Raw genomic sequence first — 25,525 nt, 5'->3', positions numbered from 1 at the left:
ATACTTCTACATTTTATTGGAAGGCAGCCAGACTATACCACTGAATAGACCAGGTCTTTATCAGTTGCTTTTCCTAACTTGTCTTAAACCAGAACTTACATTTTTTACATTTCTTTTGCTTTATTTAAATACATCATACACACAGTGGAAAATAACCACCCCAGAAAATGAAAAGAATGAAAAGAAAAGAATAAAGAAAATATTTTCCAGTAGAAGATGCTATAGATGTAACATGATATTCTACCACTGCAAATATTTTAGCATACATGCCGCTCAGAAATCCAAGTCACAAGTCTAGGAAACTTTAACATTTTCTTAGGTAAACACACCATTCATGATCTAATCTTAAAATCATGTTGTACTGCCAAATGGGAAACTCTATCAGGCACTAAGAAGACATGTACTATCATAAATGGTGTTAACTGGATAAATTTTCATCCAGATTTATACCTGATGAAGAATAAAACAAATATTACCCCTGTAGCTGCAACAGAATAAACCACATTTTTTCATTAAGCAACAGTATACCAATAGTGCTGTATCACAGGCAGCTTCCTAGCTATATTACTAACAAACCGTCTTCCCAGATTTAGAGTACTGAGTTGCTCTCCACCAGGGTTTTAACCCCAAAAGGCGGCCACATATTAAAAAAATTAAATCATAAAAATGTATTAAAGGCATTTCATAAAGTGACCGATACCAACCTGATCCCTTGTATTTGAACCTATTTCATTTGTGAATATCCACAGGCCCTGCACAGAACATCTTGGATCCTACATCCTGCTCTAACACACAAATATGTTTCTGAAGGACTCCTCTAGAAAAATATTGTTGTCCTACCCTCCATGCTTTCAGGTGATGATGACACACTTCATCGCACATGTCATTAGGCACTTCTGTAAATAGACACCGTATGACATAACATGAGAGAAGATACAAGACACAGCATGGCTGCAGTGGCAGATAAAGACTTTCGAGTCTTTAGACTTGAAAAGAAAGGCTTTCAAGCTCTTCGACTGGCAGAGGGCTCCCATAGGAAGTGTAACCTCATGTCGTACACCTTTTTAATGTCTCTGGATGGGTGAAATGAAGGCCAGTTATGCCTCTCAATCAAAGCGCTGCAGAACGATCCTATTCTCTTTTAAACAGGCATATGGCTTAGGAAATCAGTGGACCTGAAATTTGATCTCTCATATGATTTATTTGTCATCTTCTCCCATTACACAAATATAAATAAAACAGGCATTTTTCTGCAGCCCTGAAATGATTCAGAATTAATAACAGATGACAAAATGGACCATGTACCAGGAGGGGAAAAGTTACAGTAAAAGCTCCCTCCCATTAACGGGGCTGTTCATTCATATGGCCACTATTCCACAGGGGAGCTGGACATAAATAATGTATTTGACATCTAGTTATAGATGATTATATCTGACATAATGAAGTTATAATGGAAGGAGTTTGCACATTGTTTGGTTATTAAGTGCCCATTTCTTGTCCCTGCACCAGGTGCAATGGTGATAGGCCATACAAATCATCCAGAAGAAATGCCAAAATGGGCTCCCTTACTGATAAAGCACCACACATGTTTATTAATTTAACAGCTTGTCTTATGTCTCCCCCATCTGCTCATTTAAAACAGTTATTTGCCCTATAAATATTTCAGAAAGAGAAATGTAGCCAAAAATTAGTCTGGCAGAAAAGGGAGGGAAAAAAAAGAAGTTTGAGAAGTGTGTCATGCTGTATGCAGCACTGTGCTCTTTTTTCCATGTTGAATTGGTTCAACAGCTTTTTTTCAAGCTGGTAATAGGACATTCACTTTAGATTAGTGATGCTTGAGGATGCACTGCAATAGCTGCCTCTGCTTTCCAGCTGTTGCCACTGTCAGGTGGGTGAAAACTTCCACCACTGATGGTGAGTGGCACAACTCAGTACAATAGAAAATGAAACCCACTGTCAAAAGAATCTCCTGGGTGGATGTCTATGTCCATTTGAGCTTAGCAGGTCGTATGGTAGCTTCAAACAGCCTGCAAAGAATAATGTTTGAAGGCATCTTTAAATCACAGGTCATGCTGATCTCCATAGCAAAACTCCTTTACAAGGCAGCAGCTAGCTGGTAAAAAAAGCTAGATAAAAAGTGCTTTTTCTTTTTTTTTTCCCAGATGACTAGGAATAATGGAAAAGCTGCTAAACATCACTCAGACTGTTCCCCCCACACTCCTAAATCCTTAAATATTTTCAAGTGTAAATACTTTGAACAGTTCCCACCAGCATACAGGATTTAGCACCCCTCCTTGAGAGACTTCGTTAGCTCCAGCTTTCTGCTAGAGCGAATGCTGTTATCTTATAAATAAACAGCAATGCCCCGAGGTGCCCTCTACAATGAAAGCACACATTCCAAAGAAATAAGAGCAACAGTTCAACACCATAGTAAAAAAGAAAACATTGAACAGCATGCAATTAACTCTTTCTGACTATGGATAGCCATAGGACATAAAGCGGGACCTTGCTGATGATAACAAGCAAACAGGAGGACTCCAGGCTGGCTGCAAGATTTCCAGGAGCTCTGGATACTCTGGTTAGGATAACTAGTATCACCACCCATGATACCTAATGAGGAATTAATAAATATGGAGCACGGCCCATGTTCCAAGTAGCTGCCTATTTCAGTGAAATAAGTGTAGTCCAGGAAGGTGGATGTTTTGGTATGGATCTGAGCCACAATGAAAGATTTTTGGAGAGCTCTGGATAGGACTGAGAAAAGCATTGCATCCTTGTATCAGAGCTCATCCCTTCACCATCTTCACAAAACAGATGAACTCCTTACCTGGCAATGCATTTCTGCGTCTGCATCTACTACACTGCCCAAAACCCACCCTATCGCCACAGTGAGCTGTTTGAAGACTCATTCCCAGCCTGGAGGCTGAGGGCTTTAAATGAGGCTGCTCATCACAACAAAAAGCAGAGTTCAAATGAAAAATAAACAAATAGCAAAGCAACCCAACAAACAAATCTTTATAGACTTCTTCAGAAAAAGGCGGCTGAAAATTAACAGTACATGTGAAGCTCGTAGTTACTGCAAAACCTTTCCATTGACCGTGCAGGTATGGTGAACAGTCATCTCCCATCCAACTAGTGCAACACGAGTTACCTGCACGCCTCAGAGTATACTCTGCTTGCCTGAAAAGCCACATGAGTTGAGAAAATCTTGCGTGTGTGTTGCTGGCTTGCTGCAATGAGTACTCACACCCCATGTTGGAGGGAGTGAGATCCTCTGATGGGCTCAGGGCAGTCATGAAGGGGAAGCCCTGAGAGCAGTCACGCTTGGAGAAAAGTTTGAGCAAAAGCAAAGAAGAAAATCCTGTACATGACTGAGGAAGAGCAGGACACTATATAGCACCCCAGCATTGCATAGAGAAAAAGGGAATAAGGGTCCTGAGCATGGAGGACCCCAACCAGCACCCAGTGCATGGTCCTCTCTTGGCTCAAAGGCATCAAATTAGCCTCTCCTCTGGCCTCTCCTGCCTGAACACTGGCAGGAAAATGATATCACCTTAAGAAGCTGGAAACATATAGCTGTAACTAACCCTAAAGGGAAGGAGTAGGATGAGTAAAAGCAGGACCTCGAAAAGAACCAGAGGGACACTGTAAAGGACTCTCAAGCTGAGGGAATGCCTTTCCCAGGGGACTCAAGTAGAGAATGGGAAAGCCTGGAAACAGGAGGTGCCTGGCCACCATCGGCTCAGAGCAGTGACTCCTGAACAGCACCTCTCTCATAGCACTGGGCCTGGGGAGGGAGAGACAGGAAAGCTGGTGTCTCAGGGCCTGGCAAACATGAAATGCGTGACCCCATGTGTCAGCTTGAATTAGAGCAAGGAGTGCCATTGGGCCTCGCTGCTTGGTACTCCCCTTTCTTCGGACCTAGGAAGGAGGACCGGGGCTGTGCACTGAGCCCGGCTGTCAGATCCTCCCACATCAACTGCAAAGCCATCGACCCACTCTGGGACCTTTAGGAAAAAAAAAAAAAAAAAAAAAAGACCCAGAATCTGTGCATCCAAAAACCTGCTCTATTTTTGGTAATAAGATTTTGCAGTGTTTCTGATGTTCAGGAATGGTTTTCTCTCAAACACTGCAAATGCACAGGGGGAGAAAAATGGCAGAATGGATCCAGCTTGTGAAGGAAGAAAGCACAAAGGGACATGCCACTGAGTTGAAGAACAAAGTGGGGAAAAAAACAGCAAAACCTCTGGTTGTCTCCCTGACAAGTGATAGGGAAAGATTCTGCATCTATGGAGGCTGAACCTCACAACTGAGGTTTACAAGAAAAAAAAAAAAAAACCACACAATGCCTTAATTGGGGCCAAAACAACCTCCCTGGCTAAAGAAATCTGCATAGAAGGGTGAGAACCTCCCATCCCTCCTTTATTTGCTATTTATTTCTAGAACTGGGGACCAATACACAGTTTTGCTCATCAGTTCATGTTTTGGAAATGCACTGACTTCAAGAGTATTGATCTCCAAGACAACTACTCCCTGAGCTTCAACTTTGAAGGAAACCTTTGCAAAACTCTAGCTCAACAGGGGAGGAGAGGTCCTCAGACTGCCTAGCTTTAAACACTAGGCATATATTTAATGTGTAATATGATTCCACATATACACTAAAATCTGCTTCTATAAAGCTTTATAAATAGTTTTAGTGTGTGGGTTCAGTGAGTTTAATTCACTTATTTTCTCTGTCTTAGTACCTGGAAGAATTTGAGTCCAAATGTTAAATTCCTTTTATTGCTATATATGAAAATTTCATAAAATCCCTTTTTAAGTCAGAGTATCAGCATCACCCTCATCTGTGAAACTCCTCGCTATTGTCAGTAATCAGTGATCCATTTTTAAACACAGGTTTAATCTTCAGTCTATGAGATCACAACCTGAGGTCTCAGCTACTCCTGGAATTATTCTGCGTATGGATAATAGTTGCGTAAAAATAATGTAATCATGTCCGTATCATTAGACTGAGAGAAGGTTATGGTTAACAATGGTTAATGTGGTTAATAATGGTTAACAGTGCTTTGTACACAGAACTAATTTTAAAACACCCTCAAATTAAAAAGGGGGTAGGGAATAAGAAATGTCTTGATAAAAAAAGCTGATTCAGGGCCTCATTTCTATTACGTGATTTACAGTGTCATTACTGTGTTACTGTACAGAGCAGTGGCTCAGAGTAATTACCCTGTAATGCACGATGACACTAATGTACTAGTAAACTACTGGAGTTTATACTCTATTCACTACTAGCATCAGGACTCTGAAAAGCAGGTGAAAATGCCCTGCATGCATAAACAATGTGTGTAAATGTCACCAGTGATAAAATTTTTAAAAAGGAGAAGGAAGAGGCAGTTACAAATAAATCTGCCAGCTGAGAATTGCAACTGCATAGACCCACAGGAGCACTAAAGCTGTATCGTTTTTTAATAATACAGGAAGGAAAGACGCTTTTATAATGCTACCCTGGCTCTATTTCCATTTATTATAATTAAAATTGTACAGTGGCTTCTTCTTTTTGCCACTCTAAGTGCAACATTGACCTGCACCTGGTGTTCAGATCAGTGCAAGGGGGAATGCAGAAGGGAAATGAAAAGCATCAAAGCAACAGCCAAAAGAATTAGTGGTTTATGAAGACTGTCATAATGCTGCTCTTTTTTTAGAGTTCCAGCTACTGGAAATGTGGAGAACCAGCAAGAGCTTAAGGACGAAAGTGGTTTTGCCACCTTTGTTTAAAACAGCTCTTGTGGTCACAGAATGAAGCTTGGAACATGACCCAAGCATGTCCTAAGGTGTCAGAAAAAGCAGTCAAACAAAAAAACTTCATAACCCCCACATGCTTAGGAAAAAAAAAAAAAAAAAAAAAATCATTATTACTACAACACTCTAACGGATTTTGGGCTCTGAGGCTGGAAATGAGGCAGCAGACAGGTAAGTAGAGCGACGTGTCCCAGATCCCAGGGCCAGAGGAAAGCCTTGCTCTTTCCCCAGGAGACAGTACCAATTACTATGTTTTTAACACCCCCTAGACACCAGCTAATAGATTGATGCCTTCCGAGCTGGCTGCCTCCCTGGCCCTCTCCTATTAAGTTACACAAGGGGATTCGAGTCCTTCTACCAGTGCGTAGCAGCAGTAATATCAGTCCTTCCACCCTGAGCAGCCCCTTCTTTAAGATCTCTCAGCTCGGGGGGGGCGGGGGGGGATGTGGAGGCCCTGGTGGAAGCAGTTAATGTAGCAGTTTATGTTGGATAAACTCCCATTTTACCTTCTTTGCAAGCACTTCAACTGTTCCGCCTGACCTACTCTGACCTGCTCCTGGTGGCAGTGCCATTCATCTTGCAAAGGTAGCTATGCCCTCGCGAACAGCAGATTACCGAAGATTTTTGTTAGTCTTCAGCTCTTTTAGAGCTTTCTTTAGAAAGCAAGGCACAACCTCTTTGGCTGCTGCTGTCCAGCATCCTTGAGTATTCCATAGGCTGCTTCAGACCCCGTGGCAAGGATTTACATTGACCTGTTCTATATAAGCTCTGAATCATCACATCCAACATCAAAGACAGACTTGGGCAAGAAGGTCCTGGAAGTCATAACTGTCTTTGCCTTATTGGAGTGCTCTGCTAAAAAACAAGGTAGTAAATTTTACCACAGAACTGGAGGTTTCCAAGTGGCTTAGAAGAAGGTGATGATCTCAAATGCATGTGTCAAATCTCAGGATAGTTCACTCAAAGCTGAATGGAGGTTGTGGACTGCCAGGAGATTGTACATGACCAGGCCGACTCATGACAAGACCACATTTGGAGAAATGCGAATGCAGCATGCTCACACCCACACTCCACCATGCAGCACATGGTTCTACCTTGCAGAGATGCAAGAGGAGCCACCAAGGAACAATAGTGCTGAATAATAGTGCTTCTATGCAGGAAGAGTCAATTCCTTAGCTTTTGTTACTGCATCAACTAAGAAAACACACATTCACACTTACAAAGGGAAAAAACACAGCAAATGTTTACTCGATCAAGTTACAATCTAGCCACATGGATGCTGGTGGAAAAGCTCACTCAAAACTAAGGGAGCCTTTCACACCAAGAGCATTAACAGTATGCTTTCATTGAATGCACAAAGTCCTTCAGCCATTTGGAGGAGCAGGGTTTACAGTTGCAACTGCAATTCACTGACACTAAGGTTTTTCTGTCTCCCAGAATATATAGGGATGGATAACGAAGTGAGATTTAGAAGACAGCTTTCTTCATATTACACAATGACAGTGTGCCTATCCAGATTAATCTTGCATTAACACATTGCATTTTTCAATCTTGAGCACTTAAGAGAAACACATGCACACACAAACACATACTCGCAGCCTTACAGTGTTGGGGAAGAATGGCAACAGTCACCACAAAGGACAATCCCCTACCCTTTCTGCTACTGTAGCACCCTTTGGAGAACACTACTAGCATGGAAAAACCCCAAACCTAAGCTATAGTGCATCTCCCTACTAACACACTTGGGCTGTCCTCTTCCTCCCCTTCTCTTCTATCTCAGCATTCCCTGTGATTGATGTTCATACACATTTCTGGAGCCAACCAAGAAATCCCTCAATATACCTGTTTGATTTTAGCTTTGCTGTTATCCATTCCAAGAAGGACAAGCTGGTCATTTTTACATCCTATCTGAATACTGATGACCTAATTAAAAGGAGCAAAGGGAGGCATAAGAAGTCTGCACCAGCACACATGCTTGCTCTGGGGCCAAGCCCATTTCCCCCAGGCCACAGGGGGAAACACTGGGCATTATTCACAACACAGCCAGGGGATGATCCTCCAAATGGGGCAGAGAAATCAACAGGTCACATTCATATCACTTTATTTGCACCATTCAAGAGAGGCACCTATCTTAGCAGGGCTATTCTGGACTCACTCCATACGTATCAGCTACTAGCATTGCTCCTAAGGGCAATCAGCTCATCTAAAATTTGAGTTGTCGTCTAGAGTGAACGTGTCTCCTCACCGACTCTAGAAAAAACTTTGATCAATGCAATGCAGATTAAATTCAGGCTTGAACCATCACATGACCAATTCTGTACCTTTACTCACCTGCGGGGCAGCTGAAATCTGCCTTTTTGCATCCTGCCAGCAGCCCCCTGTGCCTGTGTGCTGCCATTAGGAAGGAAAGGAGGAAGGCAGAGTGCAGGACCTAAGGTCTAAGGTATACATGTCCCTCCAGAAGTAAACTAGTGGGAAGAGCAAAATAGCTCATGAACAAGATGGTAGGTTCAAAGCTACGTAATGAGGCACATGGGACACAGTCATCTCATACAGCTCTCTTGCAGGAATTAATTTGCTCCCAAGAGTGGCCTTGGATGGAGGGTGGTAACTTTACCATGGAGGCTTTACGAACAAATGAATGATTCGCACTCATGCCTACGGCTGGTTCACAATGTACGTGCATGGAGACTGTGTTACTGACTCACCCTTGGATGGTGACCTTTCCAGATCCGAATCGAGGTGGATCGGTGGGGCAATGTACGAAACTTGCCCATGGTGAGCCTGCCCTGTGGACAAATAAGTGTTTTAGTTCCAGAGTTTCCTACAGAGATGTATCAGGGCTATAATTAAACATATAGCATTTTTATGGCACTGGATTCAAAACGGGTTTGCAAGTATTTTGTTCTGTTGTGTGTTATTCACAATGAACTTCCATTTTGCGGAGACACCTGATGAAAAGTTGAAAACACTCCCGTTTCGCTTGCTTTTTCCATGCAGACATGGGTACTATGCTGAACTTCAGTTATACCTGCTTTACCACTACCACATACATTTTGCATGACGTTCTCTTAAAAGGCCATATGCCACAGAAGACAACCGATTTCACACAAGCCCATTCAATCTGTTACTTTCACTCTAAGATGGAAGCAAGCATTTCTGTGTCACAGAAAATTTTGAAGGAAGCATGGTATGAATTACAACTGCATCTATTTTTCCCACCTGCAGAAGATGCAGATACCAGTTTGCAGAGCTTGGCATTGCTTTCACCTGGGTGGAAGCTTTTTGGTTTCCAACATTTCCATGCAGCTCCCCAGTTGCTAAAGACTCAATCTTTCTCCAGTTGCTTGGAGGTAACTATATCGAGAAACTTCTACTTATAATAAAATCATGTTGTTATAATTCATCTATTTACTGTAACAATTTACAGCTTTGTTAGTCTCTTTTTCTAAACATGGAAAGTTAATGACACATAGATTACGATAACAGTTAGAGTAACCTTCCTGTTTCAAGTAATATTCGTACTGCAATAAAAGCAGTTGATTCCTCTTATGAGACACATTCCAAATAATTAATACGGCTCCCTGTTGACACTTGCTGTTGTTGCTCCAAGCAATTTCCAAGCTAGTGTCACAAGCAGCAGAACAGCGGTATAGTCTTCAGGCTTCTTTGTAATGACATCCAGGAATGCCGTGAGCGCAGTATGCTGGTGCACATAATAAGTTGAAAACATCTCTTCACGGGGATAAAATATTAATGGAAAAGGGGGGGAAAAAAGTGTATCTGAATGGGCAGGATATATTTATCACTTTACACCGAGGTTGACTCAGATAATTTGCATTACTAGCCATTACAACAACTGGACATTATTCAGGTTTAAAATCTACTGACACATCATAAATTTTATATTTGCTTTTAAGTGCTTTAACACGGGAAACCTGCTTCAGGCAAACTCATAGCTAATAACGAGTTACCCTGCTTTCCCCTTCTCGTTTACATGTTAAAATTCCATTTGATGTCATTAGTGAGCATAAGTCATCATTTAATAGCTGCTTAGTTCTGCAGCAGAAACTGCTCTCACTCCAAGCTACATTCCAAATGTGCAGGATCAGTGCCCTTATAACCATAGGACAGGTTCCCCATTTGCTGCATCAAAGATACCGCTGAAATGGAAAATAGCTGAGGTTGGCAGGGAGCTCTGGAAATCACCTAGTCCAGCCCAAAGGCAACTAGAGCCCATGGCAAGTGTCCAGTCTGATTTTTAGTATCTCCAAGGATGCAGAACCTACAACCTCTCTGGGCAACTTGTACTAGTGCTTGGCCACTCTCACAGGAAAAAAGAAAGCTTTTTCTTACACTTAAATGTAATTTCCTGTATTTCAATTTCTGCCTCTCGTCCTGTCACTGGATATCTCTTGGAAGAGCCAGGCTCCATCTTCTTTATTCCCCCCCATCAGGTACTTATACACATCAGTAAGATCCTCTGGACCACACCTGGTCCAGGCTGGACAGTCCCAGCTCCCTCAGCTTCTCCTCACATAGACACGCTTCAATCCCTTAATCATCATTGTGGCCCTTTGCTGGACTGGCTCCAGTTAGTCCCTGTCTCTCTCGTACTGGGTAGCCCAGCACTGGACCCAACACCCACATATGTCTCACCAGTGCTGAGCAGAGAGGCAGGATCACCTCCCTTGACCTGCGGGCAATGCTCTGCCTAATGCAGCCCTGGAGGCTTTTTTTTTTGCCCTAAGGGCACATTGTTAGCACCTGGTTTTGAGGGTTTTGGGTTTTTTTTTTATGACCTGGTCTTCTTGGGACCAAGCGATCCCAAATACAAAACCAGAATGATTCTGCAGGCTTAAAGGGCTAGGCTGGAATAAAGAAGATACATGCACAGTATATAAAAGACTATAAAACATCTGTGAGTTTGTTTAGATATTCATTACATTTAAGTAATAATTATGGAAGTTTATGAATGTTTTACAAAAGCTTTTACCTAATATGGAGGAAGGAGTAGAATCAAATGCTCCCTTGTGATAAATGAAACAAGTTGCAGAAAGCTTTTATCTATTTGCTGCTGATGCGAAACACATTACTTCCCAAAAAATATCAAACTTGACTTCTGTTAGACTGTACACTTCTCACAGTGCTAATAAATCAAGATTTGGGTTTTAATATTCTCTCTGTAAAAAAGCAATGCAAACAATTGTTGTGCTTCATTTTCTGGGCATGAATGCCAGCTTAGCTGCTCTTCAGACTCATCAGAGTCTTCCCATACAAGGAACAAAGGTTCTCCCCTGCTAGCTGTGGTCCCAATTACACATTCAGGATCAAGATACCTTGTAAACTTTCTTGTTAATCAACAGAATCACATTTTTTCTTTGGTTTTACTATTATTGGCAATGGTGATAATTGAGAGTGTTGAGGGAAGGGGGGCAAGCGGGGGTGTCGGAAGCAAGCCCTAGCAATGGGACTGGTACACAAGCACACGGAGAAAAGTCTGAGTCAGGAGGCCAAACTAGAGGATCAGACCAGTGGTCCTTCTGGCTTTAACAGTATTACAAGTTTTGCCACTGACTCCTCTAAAAAGCACAATTTTACTCAATGTACCTATGCAAGATTTTGAGGCTGATACCATTGGTGCAGCTCAAGTCAGTTGCAAAGACTGACAGGACAAGTTTTGCCAAGTGACACCAACTCCCAGACCCTTTTGTGAGAGTTTTGCAGTTTCAGATGCTTACTTCAAGCCCCAGCTCTAGGAATGAGTAACTCTGATCTCCCCCTCTCCAGTTCCAGCTACTGCAGAAAAACACTTAGTGAAAAAAGAGATGGCAGAAACACTCAACACCTCCCTGTCCAAATTGCCTGGTCCTTCAGCTGTTGTTTCTGCATGTTGGGTCTGAGTTTACAATAGTGCAGCACTGGCAGGTGGGACATGGCCTCCCTTGCCTGCGTGACCGTCTCTCCAGCTGTCAGGCTTTCATTTCTACCTGCACATCTATTAACCCACAAGCCTATTCCATCGACCACTCTTCGACCTGAAGAGCTGCCCATACGCTAACCAATATTGACCTGCTACCCGTGCCTATAGGAGAGGAAATGGCTGGTGTCAGGTCTTTCCTGAATTTTGCTGGACACTCCAAAAATAACTACACCTCTTTTTAGTTATTTAAAAAAAAAAAGAAAAAAAAAAACTACCTCACAGCTTCTGACAAAATACCAAAGGTCAAGATGTCTCTGTCACTGATGGAAATTTGAGCATGCCTTGTATTGTAACAGCTTGCACAGCCTTCTCCAAATCCCACCCTGACTATAACCATCTGGTGTTTCTGCAGCCAGCTCCTAGGTAAAAAAGTAAACAGCAATCAAACATAATCATCAAAGTAACGTGCGATGCATTTGCCAATTTTGTATCTAATCACTAAGGTTGGGCTCCATTCCCTTTATTCCTCTTGCTAGCAAGGTCTGGCTACCGACATGGCCGATGGCATGGCTACCCATGAGTGGCAGGAGACAGGAAGAAGCAGCAATGGGCAGCAAGGGCTAATGCTGGAAGACAACTGAGGGTCAGTTCTTGTCTCCTATGTTTTAATTATAACACAAGGATTCACATCTGGCCAACACTGCATAAATGTCAAAACCATCTCAGGTGAGACAGGGCAAACAGCAAATGTGACATGGGCAGCCACAAACTCCCTGTCTCTTGCTCACAATGCCTCTCTCAATGAGGACAGACATACAGCATCCATAGTAGCCAGAGCATATGCACGTGCTGTGGCAATGGGAAAAGAAGCATGTGTGGTAGCAGTAATTGGGGAGCGAAATATAGATATGACCTTGAAAGTTTACCTGGTGACACAGTCTTACTTGGGTATAGGAAATGGGGGAGATGCTTGCGGATTAGAAATGTGCCTGGCTGGCCATTATTTTCAGGCCTGACATATGAGAGATGCAACACATTTTAAAAAGCCAATAACTTAGAAGAACAAAGATGATGTTTTGTGAGGACTGAAGGAAACATAATAGCTTGGCCTAAGGGATTTTTGAAAAAATTTTTGTATTTAAGGTGTTCTGGATGCTCACAGACAGAAAATAAACATCCATGCATCTTCAAAAATCTGCCCTTAAGTGATTTAGTCATCTACAGGTGCCATGATATAAAACTACAGAAAAAAAATCTGTGAATGCATGGACTAACCAAGGAAAGTAGCAACAAAGCAGTCTCATCTGTTTACCTGTTAAAAACACTTCCCCCTGATCATTTTTGGAAACATACCCACTGTTCGTAGCATCTAACAGGGCAGACCTCCCTCCTGACCCTATGATGAGTTTCCAGTGCCCATGATGTTTGATTTTTCTAGAGCACAACTCCTGCTGTCCTGTATGCACATGGGAAACCTTTCTGCCCAGCCCTTGCTCATTTCCTCCCTGAGATTCTACTGTTCACTGTTACAGAGAAAGCCTGAACAGAAAACATACAACTGGAAGATTCCCCCAAAAGCAAACACTAACATTCACCAGACTAAAAATAAGCCTTTTTACAAGATCTGATGAGACACATCCTAAACATCTGATGACTTGCCCCCTAAACTGCCAGTGCTGGCAATGCCATGAAGATAACTAAAATCACCAGAATGGCTGGTCCTCACTTTTGCCTACTGCTCCTTTGCTCAGTGCCCACGGTACTGCAGTGGGCATGGACAGTTGTGCACCTGATTTGCAGTTCTTCCCCATGCCTGACCCAGCTCCAGCAGCAGCAATGAGAAGTCACCAGGAGATATTTTTTTTAATCAAACATACTTCAAATTATTTGTCTCATGGGGTGAGAGTCCCCTTTCTTTACTGTCCTCATCCAGAGGCAATCACTGAAACACATTTTTTTGCTGCCATGTCAGACTGCATCTCTTGCTCAGTTTTACACCCATCTTCCATCTTCTTTTGGTATGTTTTTGTCTTCCACAGGCTCACCAGTTCTCAAGATCCTTCTCAGACAGCCTAGCTAGCATTTCCTGCAGAGGATTTCATGTAATTTTGTCCTGATAACTCTGATGACCCGGTGCTTCTATGCACTGCCTCTCCTACGCCCTTTGTTGTCAGCACCTCCCAGCGCAGCCACCTCCATGGACTTAATTCCTCATTCTGTTTGCCCATTCGCTTGGATCACTAATGAGTTAAGTTAATAACCATGAAATCACACATCGATTCCTGAGACTTTGATTTCAGTTCTTCACCTAATTTAAAAAAAAAAAAAAAAAAACACAACAGGATGGGCACACACTAGGTATGCTAAAGATAAGGAAAAGTCTTGGAAAACATACCAACAATTTTACTAATATATTTACAGATTAAATGTACTTTGCATGCTGTGGCCTTTTTTCCATGTAAATGAAAAATTCCATTTTTAAAAGCAGTCCAGTTTGTCTGTGATGATCTGATCTGTAAAAAACAACATTACTTTTCAGCCACATTTCTGTAATCCCCTAACTGTTAACAGGGTTTTTTTAAAAGTCTAATTTATTACCTAACTGAAGACTACATTCCACTTTGTTGGATTGCAATTTCCAGGATCATCACTCTCATCCTTTTTAATTTCCAAAATCCGTACATTTTTTTCTCGTCTTTTTTTCTCCACTCATAAGTCTTTTTGAACTCCATAGTATGTAGGCATATATAAAGACGTGTGGAAAGCGAAGTCAAAAAGCTGGTAGGTTTGCTAACAAACTCTTCTGACATGCCATTAAACAAATTTCATTCAGACCTATTACTCAGCATATATTCAGACTTCTCCCAGAAGCCTTTTTTTCTGCCTTTCATCAATGACTATCTTTACAAAACATCATTTCCCAACTGCCCACCCTTCTCCATTTTGCATTAAAAGCTTTCCTTTTAAATAAAGCTTTTATAAAGCCATTCCCTACCTCAGACATGTCAGAGTTAGCACTGATTCTGTCCACTGCTTCATTTATTCATGGACTTTTATGGAGTATGTCTCTTTCATCTGTACATCTCCCTCTCATCTTTCATAACCCTTTTAACTCCTTAGGGTAGCAGTAACTCATCTGCTCCCTCTTCTTCTCTCCCTCCCAGGGTTATTTCCCTGTCCTTCCCGCGATGCCTCCGAAGACAAGAAAACTCTCTTTTCCAAAGGGCGCTCTCCGACTACATTATCTCTGCTCTCTTGCCATTTTGCCTCTTGTATTTCATACTGGGAACCATCGCAAGCTTAAAGCAACTGCAGCAGGAAAAACAGGGTACCTGCAAGTGTGGCTGTGCGTGGAGGGACTGCTGGCTCCTGGTCATGGCTGCCTTCTGAAATGGAGGTTACTGAAAGCGGCAGCTTCAATGGGCATTGACAGAGAGCCTACCATCCATGCCGAGGAGAGGGCTCCTATGCAAAGCCAGCCTAACAAGCCAATGTTTCTTCTCCAATACTGTTCTTGGCAGGAGCAAAGTTATCATATTGCAAGTCTATATGTTGTTTAGCTATACATTGCTTCTGAAGCTGTCATAAAATGTATATAATAACAGACTTTCAAATGCCAATACTGTGTTCTCATGCATCTTATCTTACAGGTATAATTTAAAGTCCGACTGTAGGACTGTGGGTTTTTTTTTCCTAAAAACCTGCTCTGATATGTGCATTTTGTTTCTCTGCCTTCCAAAGAGAGGGGACAACAGGAAAACTCACAAAGAACTAATTTGCAGATGAGAAGCAAGGGGTGGGTTCTTACCTCTCTGTCCCAAGCTGCAGCCGAGTTCCCCAGTACCAACTCAAAGCAACCTGCAGGCTCAGCCACCAGGGGCTTCCAAATGTGAAGAAAACCTTGGAGTCAAGGAAGAAAGCTTGATAAAGGATGCAAGGAAAGGGTTGAGCTGGGGAGACGTTTGGCTAAGTCCTTGTCACACACGCATTTTGTGTTCTAGAGTAAATGCAAATGCAAAAGCAGTGCCTGGCAGTGTGCTTGTGTGAGCAGAAAGTGTGATAAAATGGACTACTCTATTCCGAGGATGTACTACTGCTTTGAATCTGTCACAACAAACAGCGTCCTTAACCGTAAGAGGAAGGAAATCAAAACGGCCTTTTTCGATGACCAAACTGTCCCTCATGTAACAGCCATTACCTGGGAGGGTTTAGGCTAGGTTTGAACTACAGGCAAAAATAAGGACAAAAATAATGCCTAAGGAATGGGTTAAAAACCGCCTGAGTACTTCAGCAGCTGAAGTAATAGAAGGCTTTTCAGTCGTGGCAACTGCATTTTTTCAAAGGAGCATTTAGGACTCAGAAACTGATGTCCCAGCTGAAGTCAGAGGTGAAGAAGCTTCTTCAAGTCACACTGAGATTCCTCATTTTGCTGTGCAAACATTGTAATTTGTGTTTTGTGTTTAGATGAACCTCACCCCTCCATTAAGGACTTAAAACATTTGATTTAGCAGCACCTTGGCTCCAGCAATGCTCTGCATACTCCAATGCACATCCCAGAATTTACTCTGTGGTATGAGAGCCTGGTATAAGGGCTGGGGAGGAAGAAGAGGAGGAAGAAAAAAACCCCCGGAAATATTGCACACGTGCCATTATAATTAAACAACGTTAAAGACCTCCTACCTTTGACCCACACAGCAGCACATGGAGGAAGGCTGTACCCAGGCCTGGCTTTCCCCAGTGCCCAAGGCAGGGAGCTGACCTGCAGGGCTACATGTTTTTTGAGCTTTGCTCCCCAAAAGCTTGCCCAGCAGGCTAAAGAAACACAACACATCGTATTAGTCTTCCCCTCCCAGATGCGCTCACTGTGCTATGAAATACCTGCACTGGAAAACAAGGGGGTGAAGGAGAGGGATTTTGGTGCAGATGAGACAGAGGGATTTGGAGGAATGCAGTCCTCAGAGGCCTGGGACAGACGAATATTGGTAACCACAAACCATCTAGAGTGGGTTTAGCAACGGTGAATACAGCAAAGCCCAAGGAGATTTTCTTGGCCACCTCTCAAAGATTTAATCTGATATGAAGAGTGCTGTGCCAGCTCCTGCTGTTCTTACTTTGGTCTTGTCCCAAAAGTCAAACAGGACGTTTCCAACTGCTGTAGTGGGTCAAGCCCAGCTTGTTCTGCCTCAGATGAGGCTGAAAAGACTTGGGATGGAGAAGTTAGGAAGAGCTTTTTGGGGGAGAATTTAGCCAAAGCCATCCAGTCCATCTCCTGCAGAGGCAAAATTGCTCCTTTTGGAAGATACCTCCTTTCAAAAAGAGGTATCTTTTGAAAAATACCTCCTCGGGTCTGCCTACCACTCCCTCCCAGACACTGAGCAGCAGATCTCACCATCAAAAGATTTCATCTTTGTTTTCCTCTTCTCGGCAGGGGAGGAATCCTGTACCCTCCCTGCCTGAGATGTTTCTGCCTTATTTTTGTCCTGTTGCTTGCTCTTTTCCCCCAGCCTGTGCTCCTTCAGGGCCTGTCCTTTGCTGCTGTGCTCTCATTATCACTCACATTTCTTGTCTCCCCCATCTCTCTTAGCTGGGCACTCTTAACCAAGGGTGCAGCTTCGTGTTATAGCTAACCTATTTTGCAGTGGTCTTCCCGCCCCTGGAACATGGCCAGGCATTTCCATCCCCTCCCTTGCAGCAGATCTGGCAATTAATGAAAGCACAGAGTGAGCTAGAGCTGATCTGATGGAAAACGACCCACCGAAAACAATAATTACTGGTTTTCCACTGGCCCAAAGAGGAGAAGCAATTCAGCCGCTGTGGCAGCCGTGCCAGATCTGATGCAAAGAAAAGGGCAAGAATAAAAGAGTCTGGGGTGGAATGGGGACAGCTATCAGTTTAACTGTAACATAAAACTGCACCTGGGAACAGCAGTGGCATTGTATCTGGACATCTCCTTCATCCCCACACCAGACTCTCTCCTTGCCCCAGGGGGACTCCCACCAATTGCATCCTTTCTTCACCACCTTTCTGACAGCTTTTAATCCACCTGCCAGCATAATTTAGAGAGCTCCGTCTCACAAGTCCAGGTCAAGGGTTTTAATGAAAGCCAAATGCTTTACAGCACGCTCACTCCTTGCAGGCAGGACACAGCCCTGTCTTTCTGTCACTTGTGCCGCTCTTGTTCATGCAGAAAGGGGAGCAGTGGCGGAAAAGAAGAAATCAGGCAGTACCTCTTGCCATGTTGAGCTTAAATTTCAGTGGCAAAGCATCTGGGGCGGTTGTCAGAGAAATCAGCTGAGATGCTGGATTATGTGGTAGGAGACACATCCAAAGCAGACAGGTAGATCCGTAGAAGGTAATTGAGGTGTGTTGTGGCTTCAAATATTGTGAGATGTTGTCCAAGAATTTGTCACTCTCGCTTTCGTCCATTTGTGACAGCCTACAGCAGATGTCCCCTCCAATTCTGCCTTTATTTTCCAGCCTGTATGTCTCTGCATTCACAGAATGGTCTCCATCCCCACGTTGCACCTCCCTGGTACTGCCTATACCTCTGCTGCGATCCTCCCTCTTTCTCCTCAGCCACCTCCCAAACAGGTGAGACCTCACCTCCACTCACCTTCTACGTCAGACAAGTCTCTCTAGGAACTCACAATTGCAAGCCTCCAAGAAACAATTTCAGTGAACAGGCCTGCTTCTCCGGCTCCCAACATGTATCCTCTTGTCCAGCTTAATGAACTCCATCTTCCATAGCCACACAACCACATACCACACAAACCTTAACTCCTATCTTCCCATGGGTTTCTGTGACTATTCCTCACTGCAATTGCAGCCCAGAAAGGACTGCCAGACAATAAAGCATTAAAGCAGTCTTCTTTATTACAAGTATTTTTATCAACTGCTCTCATTAAGGAAGTGCAAAGAGATGAGTAATTTGTTTTCCAAGCGGGTCAGTGCACCCTAACTTCATTAATCACTTCTTTTGATCTGCAACGGGAGCCTTGAGACAGGCAGTACAGTCTGCCTGGCTCTGCTTCCAGCTTGCTGACAAGCTTCAGCTACAGTGCAGAGTCCTTGCAAGCGGGGAGAGACTCCATCCCAAAGAAAGTGATCGAGCAGTAAACAAGATTAACACTATGATTAACACTATGTTATTTGATGAAGAAATGAAACAAGGGTGGGTATTTTCTCCATGACCTAAAAGAACAGTAATCTAAGCCACCTCATCTTCTTTTTTTTTTTCCTTTACTTCTTTCTTTCTTTCTTTTTAGATAATATAAGGTATGTCTTAGCATGAAGGACATGGCTGCCTGTAGAGAGATTTTGACAACTCCCCTCTGAGTGTTAAAATGCTGTCAGCTGAAAAACTGAGCTGTTTGGGCAAATTGATCCAACTCTGACAGACTTCCTCTCTGTTTTCATGTTTTCTCTCTCAATCAAAAGCCTCCTAAAGAATCCACATTTTCAGTTCAATCTCAGAGAAGGGGGAAAAGAGGGGAGATCACCTACTTTTGCTGCACTGTTCATCATTAACCTAGCACGATGAAGAAACCTGTGAGAAGAAAAGGAAGATCTCAAAAGACTCTTCCATCTCCCTGTTTCACATGGATAGAGGATCTGAATACAACAGTTTCCCTAAGTCATGTATAGCAACTGCATATGGACTTTCTGACTGCCAGTGAGGGCAGAGTCAGTAAGTTTCGGGTGCAGACTAACAGCATAGGAAGGAGAGCTTTCAGGCCTGAGTTTATCTCCAATGCCAATAACAGGCAAGCTGCTGGATCAGCTATCCAAAGAAAGCCGTACTGGGATTTTTTTCAATAATCATTAGGAATCATGTCCCCCTTCCTCAGCCCAAAGAAAACAAAATATAAGCATTTTTAAAACTTGTCCCTAGCTGTGAATATATCTGTAACCTTTCCGCATCAGTGACAATTTTGAATACAATTTTTGATGGTCAGATCCTGGGAATGCTCTTACCCACTTTATAGCAAAGATTAAGCATGCTCCTGTCACAGTCAAAGAGCATCTCTTTATATTGCCTTGATTGGGAACTCCAGAAATCCCCAGTCCTATAAGGTGAAGTAGCACTAAGCATCCCAAAAGTGCCTTGCAAAGACAATTTGGGGCTGCATTGTTTTTGCACTCTTTTCACCTTTGTGTGTAACATAGCTTTACAACTCGACGACTGCTGTCTTGGTGGTCGGGTCTTCCTCCACAGTTTTTCTAGCTAAGTGTCAAAACATTCTGGTTTGTTTATTTTTCCTCTTTACCTACCTGCTGTAAACTCAGCTGGGGGAAACCATGCTCAGTGTGGCCAATTTTTTTTTTTTTTTTTTTTAAAGACCCATGCAGCAGAATTGCTGATTTATAGATTCAGAGAGATCTAAAGTCTGTAGCTTACCAGTTTTAGCGTTGGTGAAGTCAACTATGGACTTTATAAACTTCACCGTGTCCCTTTTCATTGCTTCACAAAGCCAGGAACGACACAGGAGGTTTCACCATCAGTTCCCTTCATGCTGCCATCCTACACTTATTTCTTTCTAAATGGGCAGGGACTGAGAAGTTTTCAACAGGTCAGAAACTGCGTAAATCCACTGACTCCAAAATAACTGTGTGCAGAACATAGGTCCATGCATTAAACTTCATTCTACAGACCAGATGTTTCATACAAGGTCAAATAGCATTTTTTAGTATCAGATATTCTGTACTCAGAACCTAAATTCTTTAAGGCCCTTCAAGCGTGTCTCTGGATTATTCTTATCTTAGTTCCCACAATGTTACTGTAGGCCTTTAGATGACAGTTTTGATTATAAGTGTGCACAGTGCCTAGAACAATAAGATCCTGATTGGTTCTTCTTGAATAATATATATTAATTCTTGCCTGAGCCTCCTTTGCACTGTATGAGTCATGCTGGATATCCATCCTTTGCAAGGGCAGCAGACAGGTCTGCAAGGGCACTGTTCTATCTTGCCAGTGCTGGGGCAAGGGTCCTGAGGCACCGCCAAACTTCCCAATCCCTTTGATCTAGCTGCATACATTCAGGGGGAAGAGGCATGTTACACTACACCATTTCTCATGTGTCTGGCTGGCTCCAAAAAAGATTACAGAAGATGTACTGCATGACTGAAAATGAGACCACGTGGTCTGAAAACTACACCCAAAAGGTGGTGTGTTTCAGCCCAGTTGCAAACTCTTTCAGCTCCTTCTGCCTCATGCTCCTGCTCTTTGCAGTGATATATGCTGCTACGAAATTAATAGGCAGCTTTAGTTCTGAATATTCTCCTTTGCAACAGACAATATTCAAATTGTCCTTACTCATATATTCCATCACCTCTGAAACACAATCACCCAACATCCAGGAGAAATACTGTTTTCCCTTTAGAGCTACAACCCCTTAGTTGCTTTAATGAATGTACAGATGTACATATTCATATATGCTAGCCCTTACCACCATCTCAAGCTAAACTTCCTCTAACAGGCTAACCCTTAACATTACATTTGGGTTTCTTAAATGATCTTTTGATCGAAGAACTGACAAACTCAAGCTTCAATTCTGCCGTCACCCTCTTGCGACCCGATCAAGGAAGAAGAAAAAGCCAGTATTTCTGACTAGGTATTTGAACAATGTGGGATTCACAACTTTTAAAGAATTAGCTTCACACTGAGCAATGGTAATGACTACCTCATTGCTGAGGAGCCCAGAATGGGCTTGTCTTCCCTGGATCAGGGAAAAGACAAAGCAACTTTGTTTAATCCTTCTTGTTTATAGTTATATCTAATAGCATTTAGTGGCTTCAGTGCCACTCAAAGGGAATTGGGATTTCTGGGTTGGCTGCTTGGGATTGAATACACAGTCTTAATAATATCAGCCATTCCAGCTCTGATTGATATGATAGTTTCAACTGAAGTAACATTGGTTGAATGCCTCAGTGACCACTACAGCAAGAACTGCGTGTACACAAGATTCTGATAGAAGATAGTATTTCACTTTCAGCAACCTGTATTACAAATGAGCCCACTTGCTGCAGAGGGATTCTTGGAGCAGCACAATCTGCTTAAAGAAAAAAAAAAGAGATTGACAATAAAAAGAATTCCAGTGTGGAAGTAGTTGTGACCTCACCGTGGCAGTGACACTTTCAGAGAAGCATCAACTCACCTTTCTAAAACCAGCCATCAGCCCTTAAGCAAAGCAGCTGAACCCTGGACAAGCCTCAGCCAAAAGTCCACCTCCTTCCTACAGCCCCTGCAGATGGAGGGGAGAACCACTGAGGGAGGTGGCTGTGCTGTTCTCTGTGCCAGTCTACCATTTCAAAGTGAGTTTAAGCTCCTTTGCACAGGTGACTTCTTTGTGCAGGAGTTCAAGCTTTCGTTGTTCTTCCCTCCAGGGATGACTTAATTAGAGATGGGGTTTCCTTCTCAAGTTACCGGATTTAAGGAACCATGCTGTTGTTATTTCCAGGCAAATCAAACAGAGGCAAAGAGGGACAGTAAATAGTGTGGGGGGAAAGTCCCTAAAAAAAAGAAGATATAAATCCCGATGCATCTATGAAAAGGACAAGACTTACTCACCTTCACAGTGGGTCAGAGACCCTGGCATACAATCCTGTATCACTATGTTCAGGGAGACAGTCCTCTAAAAGCTTTTCCTTTGCAAGAAGCCAGCCAAAAATCTCCAATTAGTTTCATACAGATGAGAGACCAGATTACAAACTGCCTGTTAGTTGACACAAAGGCAGCTTTCTGCTCAGGATAAGCAGAGGTTTAAAAACCACTAGAGGATTTTATTAAGGGGTGGAACCAAAAAAAAGGGAGCAATTGCAAGAAAAAGTGGAGGTTAACAAAATATCTGTGCTGTGGATTGAAGGCAGATACCTACACTTTCTGCTTTACAAGCTAGATGAGCAGGAAATTGGGTTTTCCCCAGGCATCTCAGTCAAGCTGATTACAAAGGTTACAAATGACTGGAACAAGCCCAGAGCTCCCAGGACAACCAGAAAAAACCCCACCTGTGAAAAAGCTTCAGTTTGTCAGGTGCTTGAAATGACATTGCTTAAAAGCTGGTGCTGGGAAGACATTTCATTGTTAATTTCAAGTGCATACAAATCAGGAGCGACACCCCCAAATTCTGACGTTACATCCTGTGACTTTTAAGCCAAAAGCAAATAATACCCACAAGAAATAATAAATATTATGGATTTGGCTTTTCCTTGGTGTGCCTCAAAGTCTACAGGAACTATGATTTAAAGCTTCTCTTTCCACACAGAAATGCAAGATGACTTGTGCTTTTAAACAGAACTGAAAATCCTGTGATCACAGAGGCTGAGGCTCTGGAAAAACTATCACTGAGCTCAGCTACACAGTCACTAGAGTTGACAACCCTTAAGTGGTCTGGTAACAAAGCTGCTGGACTTTGCACTGGAGCAGATGAGCACTCATGTGCTCTGTCCTACCAGCTCTCCTGGGGCTAACCTCCCGCAAGGAGGTTAATGGTAAGTTGGGGACGGGAACATTGTTAAACAGCCAGTGCCTGCGCAGCTCAAGTCTGCTCAGATTCACGGCACCACGAATTGGAGCCATACATTTTAGCTATTCATGGTGTACACCAGACACGTGCACAGAAACGCTGTGACAGCTTGAGTTGTTCAGAGGGAGAAATCATATTTGAAACAGCACATCAGGTTTTGATTAAACTGGCAATTAAGCAAGCAAGGAGCAACATGCCCTGGGGTTGCAGAGATGATAAGCCAGTTCCAAGACAAATAGCCAAATCTTTAGGTGGTGCAAATGGCTGCAACTTCACTGCCTTCAACAGGGTTCCACCTTTCCATACGAGCTACAGATCCAGCCCTCTCCAGCCTGGGACAGGACCAGCAATATAGGTGGTAATGAACTGCATTCAGCTGGGAAGAAGCCATTGTGCAAGAGAGGCAAAAATTGACACTGTACAGTGATCTAATACAAAACAGGGATTCGCAACACAGTGACAGGCCACCAGCAACAATCCTCATCTGTGTCAGCCTCCTCCCTCAGTTGTCGGTAGGCTTCTTTACTAGGGGCAGCTGGGCAAAAAGGAAGGGATGGGAAGATGAGCAGATACCTGGTGTTACCCTCTGAGCACCAGAAGCTCGTAAGGGTCCTCAACTCTGTTTATGAAGTTTGGCCCATTCAGATGCTTTTCTGAAATAAAATAATACAATTCGGAGAACCGATACTTCTTACATTTTCAATGGGCAAAGGAGAATTTAGCAATTTATCGTAATCTCTCCAAGGTGACAATCATCTACCAAAACTCCATCAATCTCATCTATAATGACCTCCTACTGAGTAGGAGGTCTCCAAGATCATTTGAGGTCAGCAGTCCTACTGCCCAAATTTTATCCAAGAAAATTGTCATAGACAAATTAATGCACTGGAAACATCAGAACTGGTCAGTATGTATAAACAAAGGATAGGCTGCTGTCAGACAGTGATTGTGTAGACACGCTTTGATATCAGCAAACCCTTTTTGGTCTGGTCCACATCTCCCAGTTTCAGAACAAAGGTCCAGAATTCAATTTAAAATACTATCAATACAGCACTAACATGGACAAAAAAGAACAGGTGATAAGCTTACTGTGAGGTGCAATGAAATGACAAAATACCACGACCATCTGAGGATGCAAACTATGACTTAGCTAGAAAACAGGGAGCATCCATGCATTCAGGAGAGACTGCAGCTGGAGGAAGGCCCCATGACATCAACTGGAAAAGCAAGCCTGTGCTCATAGGAAAGCAGGAAATACAGCAAAAAATTCAGCTCTACTCAGGAAGATGCAGGGCCTGGATCCATCCCTGCCTCTCATTCAGAGAGATACCCTGGAAAGGCACCAAGGCTAATTTTTAACCAAAGTAATCTGTGCTTGGCTCTGCAACAAATGATGGCCTCATAAAAAAGGCCATATTCACAGTTAGCTCTGCTGGCCACCTCTCTGTCATGCCTCTACTCTTGGCATTTGACATTTTCAACCACATCGTGCATGTCTCCGCTCCCCTTGCTGGTTTGTTGTTAGTGTGATGCACCCAGCCATCACAAAATCTGGCACACGATGCACCCCCTGCTAAATGCCAATCCCTCCATGCAAGCCTGAAGCTGAATCTCAGCCTTCAGCATCTAGCAATACAGATGAAATACACAGCTTCATCTTAGCATGTAATTAAACACTGAGCAATCCTAGATAACCTTGGATATCAAAGGCATCTAGGGTAGAACATGAAGGTTTGCTCCCTATACACAGCTAAGGTGTTGATTTTTATATAGGCAAATATATCACCACTGGGCATAGTTACAATACCTATCCTAACACAAGATTTATGAAGATAAATGATTCAATCCCAGAATTGCAAATAATAAATCACCCAGTAATTCACTTGGGATGCTTGCTCCTTTTTCCTCAAACCAAAATGCAGGATGCATGACTGATCTTCCTACCCAGTGACCAGCAAACTGAAGACTCTCCCTGGTCTGTTCAGCAAGGACTACTGAGAAACATTTGCCACTTGCAGAGGAAAAGTTATGAGCTACGGAAAAGGGCGGAGTACAAAACAGCCACAAAATTAGTATAGGGCCAGCAAGACAGGACTCGGGAAAGGGATTATTCCCTGTTAGAATGCCTTTAGGTAGCTAAACCACAGTTTCTCTGCTTGGTCTAAAAATGCAGTGAGTTCAGGGTACAGGGCTCAAATCAACAATCAACAGCTTTACATTGCTCTGGCAGGGCTGCGGGGCCATAACATGATTCCAGGCCAGTTCTGGTCAGAAAAACTAG

The 25,525-nt window shown here is 43.0% G+C and overlaps 1 protein-coding gene across 13 annotated transcripts in view; it reads right to left on the bottom strand.

Annotated features, from left to right (window-relative positions):
• ADGRL3 (adhesion G protein-coupled receptor L3) overlaps positions 1 to 25,525 on the bottom strand; it is a gene marked incomplete at its 3' end in the record, with an annotated part of 334,909 nt that overhangs the window by 138,016 nt on the left and 171,368 nt on the right. For all 13 annotated transcript variants that reach the window (XM_081999397.1, XM_081999403.1, XM_081999404.1 and 10 more), the window contains one exon: positions 8,508 to 8,588. In XM_081999397.1, the coding sequence (XP_081855523.1) occupies positions 8,508 to 8,588 (81 nt within the window). The remainder of the gene's footprint in view (positions 1 to 8,507; positions 8,589 to 25,525) is intronic.

The sequence above is a fragment of the Phaethon aethereus genome (genome assembly GCF_964289735.1).
Source record: "Phaethon aethereus genome assembly, chromosome: 4".
Lineage (NCBI taxonomy): Eukaryota > Metazoa > Chordata > Aves > Phaethontiformes > Phaethontidae > Phaethon > Phaethon aethereus.
This window is presented reverse-complemented; position numbering and strand designations above follow the sequence as displayed.